The 8,252-nt window shown below is 53.1% G+C and overlaps 1 protein-coding gene across 1 annotated transcript; it reads left to right on the top strand.

The window, feature by feature from the left end:
• Positions 1-5,775: 5,775 nt before the first annotated feature.
• On the top strand, positions 5,776-8,162 carry CMQ_2251 (transcriptional regulator medusa; the record flags this gene model as incomplete). The annotated part of the gene is made up of 2 exons (XM_014316209.1): positions 5,776-5,812; positions 5,872-8,162. 2 exons carry the CDS (start codon positions 5,776-5,778, stop codon positions 8,160-8,162), a joined length of 2,328 nt encoding a protein of 775 aa, XP_014171684.1.
• Positions 8,163-8,252: the final 90 nt, after the last annotated feature.

Here is an 8,252-nt window from a genome sequence, read left to right as displayed (position 1 = left end):
ATGCATTAAGCGGCCGGGTTGCGCTGAGCTGACGCAGCTGGCTGGCTGGCTGGCCCTGCTCCACTCCAGGCCGGTCGAGTAGGCTGGCGCGCCCTGGCTTCGTCATTCGTATTTCGCGACTTCCTTTCTTTTTTTCGCAAGCCATCCTTCCTCTTTGGGCCCGGCCTGCACATCCTTCGCTGCACTGGGCTCACTTAACCGTTGTGCAGCATCTGCAGATTACATAGTCATGTCTCTTGTGGTTGCTGTTCTGTCTACGTATCTGTTTCCTCTGCCATCTGCCGTCTGCCGTCTGCCGTCTCTGCCACCCCTGCAATCGCCTGCCATCTCGTTATCTTTTACGCCGGCGTCCAGCATTCTGGCGCCCGTGCAGCCTCGCTACCGGTAATTTGCCAGCCGCCTAATACACGTTCGGCGATGGTAGACGACGGACGTATGTATCGTCCATCGCGACGCGCCTTGATTTTATCGTATTATCTTGGATCCCAATATCCCATCAGCTTGTCAGACCACGCCTCGACTGAACGCACGACGTACGCGATGCAATCTAATGTGTGCATAGGCATGTACCTAAGATTGCGGCCCATCCCATCCGCTTTGGGGATGCAAGGCGAGGCTACTTCTCCTTCGCGGCCTCGCCTCTGCTACCCGACATCCCTGTTTCCCCCTCCCAACACCATGATGTCAAATCCATAAGACCAATCCTTGTCAAACAGGTACACTACAGATAGCAGGTATCTGTCGCCTCGCTAACGTTCGGCCTGAAATGTATGTAGGAAACGTACGTCGCAAGGGAAGAACACCAGAATGGAAAAACGTGGAAACGAAGGATCGTAGAAGCTTGCCAGTGAGCATCTCGTCGCTGTATCGTACACAAGACCAACTCCCGTCATGCCGTCCCATCTGACTGTGGTGCTTCTTGTCGTCGCTATCTGCGGCCGAAGATGCTGCCACCTTTCTTACCACCTGTGTGTGTATCGTGAACATTGTACCAATTGCTCCATTTCCCCCGACTCCCTTGCACTCATGTTTATTACCGAGTATGTCGCATGCCACGTCGATCCAATTCTCGGCCTCTTCCCTACCGGTATTCCTCACCCTTTCTCCTCGCCCTTGCATCGGCATCTGACCGAATATTCAGGTCCGATCAAAAAACAGCAAACAGCTTTGGGCAAGCAGCTCCTGTCTATTCTTTGCTTCCCCCTTCTCTGTCGCATCCCTTGCCTATGTACCCTGTCCGCCACCAGCCCCTCCACAAGAATTGGACGAAAGATGAGCCTCACGAACTACCTGCTGCTGTGATTACACGACGGGCTCCATCGCTGACGCGCAGATCTGCCGCTGCAGTGGACTGCGAAAAGACCCTTGTTGTCGCCGGAGTACGAGCAAGTCCACTCAGCTTCTTTTCTTTTTTCTTTCGGTATGCCAAGCTCCGACTTCCGGCCCTCAGTTTTTTATCCTGCCTATTCCCCATCCCTGTGTAAAGATGGGGTGTGAGCAGCAACGCGAGGGAGAGGGGACGGGCGTTCCGTGCCCCATTTATGTGGCGCCCTTAGCGGGCCATAGCACCATCGTCCCCGCCAAGCCCCTTCAGGTGCGCGCCAAATGCCCCCCAATAAGTGCCTAGGTCGCGCTCTAGACTGCCCCAAGCTCCCCCGATCCATGCTGCCGTGGCCCTCCTAAGCTGGGCCCTTAACAAGGGAAGGGAGGGGCGGTGGGTTTGGGAGAGATACTCCGAAAGTGTACTTGCCTTATTTATTTATTTTTATTACTTTAGCTTTTTGCCCATGCGTGCGATTCTCACCCGCCGTTTCTCTCACCGTGACCGTTGTTCATCTTGCCTGGATTGTGGCTCCTTCCGGGGCTAGATACACATCAGCCAAAGCAAGAGGTAGAGGCCTGGAGTGTGTACACCCGGGAGTGAGCAGACCAACCACTAAGATCAGGACACATACAACAGAGGCATGATGGAACCCCACTTTCTAGCTGCTCGCCTCTCCGAAGAAAAAGAAACGAGATGGAAAGATCATTTAAAAATCTAAAAAGGAAGAGAATGATGACCAAAGAAACAATGGCCTCCACAAAACATAGCAAAAACAAATACAGAGCCACATCAGAGCCACACACTGAATACCATTCGCCAGGACCGTACGCCTCCCATCTACTATGTGCCAACACCGACCCCTTGCAGTTTTGCAAGTGCACGCCTGTGGAGTCGCAATCCGCCTTAGACACTAAGGACGGGTCTCGAAATTGCGGAAGGGGCAGAGAACATACGGAGTACGAAGGCGTTGGCCGTATTGACAGCCGACAACCGCCATGACCTCATCCTGCTCGTACTCTTCCATCTCACACAGTTTCCGCACTTCTCACTGTTGTCCAGACTCCACATTCCATAGCCTCCCATTCCCAGTTATAGGCCGAATCTTAAGCTTCCAGCCAATAGAAAGCTCACGCGACGCTGTTCACTGACCAATAATGGCAGGCCCCAGAGTCCCCATCTTTTACACTACGCCGGTGAGACATGCAAGCGAGCAGCTTGACTTTGGTTCCCGTGAGCCAATCTACCTGAAGCTTGCTGCAGCCCTCTGGGGGTGGCGGACATGTGAGCTTCCATGATCGTCTGCGGGAAATCATGCTCAACGGCCGGCTCATCGGCGTTATTCGCAGCGAGATACTAAGAGCCGTGCAAAGCCACCGGAATAGGCTGGTCCGGGTGATCCAGAAACGAGGCCCATCCAAGTCAAGAATAGGAGCCGGTACAGCGAACAATCCCTATAACATCAAACCGGATCGGAGTCGAACGCGACAATACAGGAGACATACAGACCAACGGCCTGCCCAACAGACATAATCGGGCGGCGCCGCCTACCCTCACAAGCCCTAGCCAACACGACAAGTACTGGCTCGGCCAACTGACAACCTTCCCGACGGCAGTCTGCGAATAGGCGGAAACGCTATGAGTACGGACCACCGTCGTGCTCGATCTCATCTGGTGAGTCTCGAGTTACATCTGGCAGTCCTGCATTGGGTAATCAACCACCTCGCTCGTATGGAGGGCTCCATAACACAGGCCACCACCATGGAATTGTGTGATACTGACTGGGGAAACCCAGGCCACCCTGGTCGATGATCAACTGCACAGCTGCTTACCTCCCCCCTTCCTTGCCGTCGATCGAGAAATTAGCGTGAGAAAAAACCGGGGCCCATTTTTTTTGCCTGGAAGGAATCCCAAGCGGACCCACCCAACCACCGCGTTTGCCAAATCACAACTGGCAATTGACATTCATACACTCACACCCCACTTTCCTATCGCCTTCGATATCACACGCCTCCTCCAACTTGTTTGCACTACAGCAGGAAGCAGACGGCTATTATCAGATCGTTTGTTCCGTAGGTCCCATTCATTCCCACTCCGGTCTCTCTCTCTCTTCTGCTGGTTGGCCTTGTCCTCTCGTATTGGGGGAGAAGACACCTGCCTTTCGGTCGGTTGGCCATGACTAGCTCCGGTTTGTACAAGCAGCACTACACAATAGCCCAAAGAGGACAATCAACGGTGAGACTGAAGACAGAGTCGCCCTTACTTCGAACACCTATACATACCCACCCCTCTCGCCCAAGGCCTCTCTTCCGCCCACACCCCCAGCTCTCCTCGGGAGTGAAAATTGTATTTTCAGTCATACGTTGGACCGTATCTCTCTCTGCCTTTTTTATGTCCACTCCTTCCCAAACGATCCTCTTTTCTTCCCTCTTCACGTCCATACTTGCTTGAACCTTGTGCAGTCAGAGACATCGGTATCCCACCTTCAACGGCTGGACCCATTCGTTCCTGTCTTTCCTAGTTGGTCCCTCGTATATCCTTGCATATCTTCTTTTTCTCTTAATCCCACATTTCGACCTACACCCCCCCAACTACCTTCCCATCGACAAGTACAATCCTGAATCAGAAGCAATATCCAAGGAGCGAAGCCGAGTGGAGCAGACTTCATTAGACAAGTGAAGAAGACATGAAATTCATCTCAACCGCCGAAGGCAGCATCGAGTAGCCAGGTACATGACCTCTTCTCTTCCAAATCCAACCCTTCCCTGCTCTGCTGAAGGGTCACCAAGAGGGGCATTTGCAACCCCGGAATTGCCTCCTAATCCGTTGGTTTTGACCACTTTCTCCCCACCCGGAATTTCATTGTTCAACAGCTCCTACCTCCAACAAACAAAACGTACCCCATCGCCCTCTTCCTCCTCTTCTCCCTCTGTTCATATTACTCTTCCGTCCATCGCCTTCTCTTGTCTGCCATCTCCTGTCTCTCTTCTATTCGCATGTCCACCTTCCCTCCTATTTTCTCTTGGCCTTCTCTTCCCGCTTCACATTCTTCGCCGTGATTTGAAGCCCACTCCCTCTAGGACCACCTTTTATTTCGAAAGCTATTATACATTCTCGGTGTCATCTCTCATCAACTGCCACCTCTAATTACTGCACACCTCCCCCTGTCTCTTGAGCGCCTCGATCGACGACAAGCTACCCAACTGGCTTGCTTCTGATTTGCTTCACTACCTTGCGCTTGTACCGTTTCCCTATTGCTAGACCTTTGTCGGTTGTTTTTGCTTCCGCTCGGTCGATCTACCTTCCCCCAGTCGCATGGCCAGGCGGTTAGATTGACAAACCTGTCAGACTCCCGAGAGACGCCGTTTTTTTTTCTGCCTTCATCCTCGACACCTTTATCTCGCGGTAGCCCGAATGGTATCCTAATCCAGCGCCCAATTCGTTCGACGACATCTTTTCTTGGCACACATCTTGTCGGCATTGCTGCAACTGTGACGCTCTGTTCAACTCAATCCGCAGATGTATGTTGGCTTCATGGCGAAGGCGGTTTCCACTCCTCTTCCTACGGACTTCTTACGGAACACTAATCAACTCTTGCCGAGCCAAAAAGTGCATTCCAATTGCATCACCCAGCTAGGCGAGCGGATTGATCCTATAGCGGGCCATCACGGAGAACGCATTCGACTTTTGCGTCTGCCTGTGGATCTGACTCGCACGCCCTATACATATCTGCCGAGGCAACCGGGTTTCCTGCATCATTCCAGTGCAGCTCTCCCGGTATTCTGACTGACCGCCCATTCCACATACCCTGTTGAGCCCAATCCCGGCTCAACTATTCTGATCCAACCGAGTTTTGACAGATTTTGGTATGTAGCCCAATCCCTTGCGATATGCTTCTTTCCCCAGGCAACCGCGAGACTGTTATACCACCAGTTCATGGTTTCATGACATTCCTCCCCTGCCAATACCCGTTGTCTCCCACGCTCGCCTCCCTTCTTGTACGTGTAGTCGTCCAACTCACACATCTCTAGAGTTGAAACATTGTCGCAAAGTTCTCTGAAATAGTCCTCTACGCCACTAATATTGGCCCCAGGCCGGACCCTTGTCTTCTCCCCATCCTCCTTTTTTACCTTTTTACACTAGAGGCTTCTTACAGAGTCACGGTATTTTCTTCATGTCGACCACAAAGTATCAACAGCCTCTCTACAAGGTGTTTGAGGTGAGCCCAATATCCTGGCCGTCATGGGCCAGCTACTAGTCTACCCAGAAAGCAATGCAGCTGAAAGTAAGAGACGTGCACTGACCAAAACTAGCCAAGTTATCATACTCAAAGACCAATAATCGTTGACGAAGGCATCGAATCGCCAGAGACGGTCACCCTCAGATACGAGGAGGAAGCTGCGCGAGCAAGCGGTGGACAGCTTCGCAAACAGAATTCACCAGATCTCTTAACAATGGCAGCCTACAAGACCCAGCCGGCGCAGCTGCATAGTACGTCTCAGGACAACTGCTTACATTTTTGCAGGATGAAGCTCACTCTTTCTCTATAGGCTTCACAGATGCTGCGTACGCGCCTTACAGCTCACAGTCCTTTCAGCCACAACAAGCAGACAATACGGCATCACAGCTTGACGGCCTAGCCTTCGCAGCAAATGGAGCTGCTACGCAGTACCTGAACTCGGAAACAAACTCATCACCTGTGAACATCATTTCGTGTTCCCCTAACGCCGGGTCAGCTGGGACGCGCGTGGAGCTCAAGGTCACCAGCCAGTATGACCTCATGGCTATGTCGGCACAGGCACCATACATCTGGCTATCCTTCGGTTCGCAGAGGTGTCACGCAGAAGCCGTCAAGGAAGGCATAACGCACGATGGCGTTTCCGTCTCTTATATTGTTTCGGCAGAGGCACCTCAGTTTATAATGACCAACTGCGCCTCACAGAGTAATGTGCTACTGACACTCATCATTGAGAATACCAATTGTGAAGAGGTGGCGCGTGTTCCTGTGGCACAGTCATTTTCTTACCATGACTCTTCTATCAACACGACTTCTTCCATGGGGGGGACAGCGGATAATGTAACAGCTGGCGCACCTGAAGACATCACGCGAAAATCGCCAGCCGAGTCACCTGGACACGGCGAGAGTCCACCGCAGCTGACCGCACGAACATCGACAACAAGCAGCCCACACGAGGCACATAACCCGCTATCAACAGACTCGAATACTAATACGTTTTCCTACCCACACAACACTGTCGACGCCGCTACTGCTGCCGCCGCCGCAGCACAACAGGTCCAACAAGCTCAAACAAACTTTGCAGCAGCTGCTGCCGCCGCATCCAGCTACAGCCAAGACAACAGCAACATGCTCGGAGCATACCGCAGCGCGTCATTCTCGGACGGATTCCAACGCCATGCGGGTCCGCCTCCGCTGCGGAATTCCATCTGGAATGGCTACAGCAACAGCATCAGCCACCAAGGACATCATCCCCACGACCGCTACGGTAGCATCGCGCGCAATGACTCCATCACACAAGGCCACAGCACGGCGTCCATCACTCGGCCGTCACTCCATGGAGCACTTTCAGCACCCGGGAGCTCCAACGTGCCTCAACTAATCCGAACCAGCACTATCCAGAGCGGCTCGCCAGGATTGGGAGTTGGGGGTGTTAGCGGCTATGGTAATGGTCACTGGGGAAGCTACTCGACGAAGGCGGTCTTGTCTATCTTGGGCAATCTCGACTCTATGGCACAGGAGTGGACTCCGGAAGAGTGGAATAGCCGGCGACGAATCGTACTCTTCCACAAGAAGCAGAACGGCTGCCACTTGGAAGCCACATTCCGTGCAGTACCGATCAACGAGCGCCCACCCAACAGCATATGCATCAGCTGCATCTACTGGGCGGAGAAGCAGGAGTGCTTTGTCACGTCTGTTGACACGATAAACCTACTGGAGCAGCTTGTTGCTCAGCCTTCTCGCTTTTCCGTGGAGGAGAAAAACCGGATTCGCCGCAATCTGGAGGGATTCAAACCCGTGACTGTCAGCAAGGCAAAGACCGAGAGTGAGGAATTTTTCAAGCTGATCATGGGTTTTGGTGCGCCAAAGCCGCGCACGATCGAGAAGGATGTGAAGGTGTTCCCATGGAAGATTTTGGGTCAGGCGCTCAAAAAGATAATTTCCAAGTATAGCGCGAGCCCTTCGTCGATTTTACCGCACTCTAGCTCGGGGTCGGCTTCCAACCATCACATGCTGACCCCGGTCACGATGAGCCCGTCGTATGCGGGTCTACCCCCTACACCGGGATCCGTGTCAGCGGGAACAGATGGAACATCCAACGTCGGCTACATGACTGTTGCTACTGGTCCAACGCCGTCTGAAAGTCTCGCTAGTCCAAGATCGCTATCGGGGACTTCGGCGACATGGATGTCCTATGCCCAGGGACCATCAGGCCGTCCTATCTCTCCTGGAACGACAATATCAAAGCCGCAATCCCCATCAACCGTGGGTCTGCGAATGAGCGCTTTGCCCACAGCATATGACAGCAGGGGAGCGGCGAATGTGACACATGGGATGCCCCCTGCTTCGCAAGCCTACGGTATGCACCACCACCAAACACACAATTTCAATTCTCCTCTTCCAGTGACCACAGCCTCTGGCGGTTCGACTGCAACACATACCACTTCGTCTGCCACTAGCCACGGTGTGCACAACAGTAATGGCCGCTGGGACACATACGATGTGACCAACTCGGGACAATCCTACTCCAATGGCCATCATCAGCACGGTCATCATACCCAACTGTACGCCGGGCACTATGGAGACGGCGGTCAACGTGCTTAGGTATCGTTTGGCCATATGGGCGCACGATCGGCGAGATCATCCATGAGGAGTACCTAGGATAAACAGGGTCTGTGGTAGGCTGATCACGAT

The sequence above is a fragment of the Grosmannia clavigera genome, assembly GCF_000143105.1.
Source record: "Grosmannia clavigera kw1407 unplaced genomic scaffold GCSC_156, whole genome shotgun sequence".
In the NCBI taxonomy this organism is placed as follows: domain Eukaryota; kingdom Fungi; phylum Ascomycota; class Sordariomycetes; order Ophiostomatales; family Ophiostomataceae; genus Leptographium; species Leptographium clavigerum.
The sequence above is the reverse complement of the archived record's forward strand: the minus strand, read 5'-3'. Positions and strand labels throughout refer to the sequence as shown.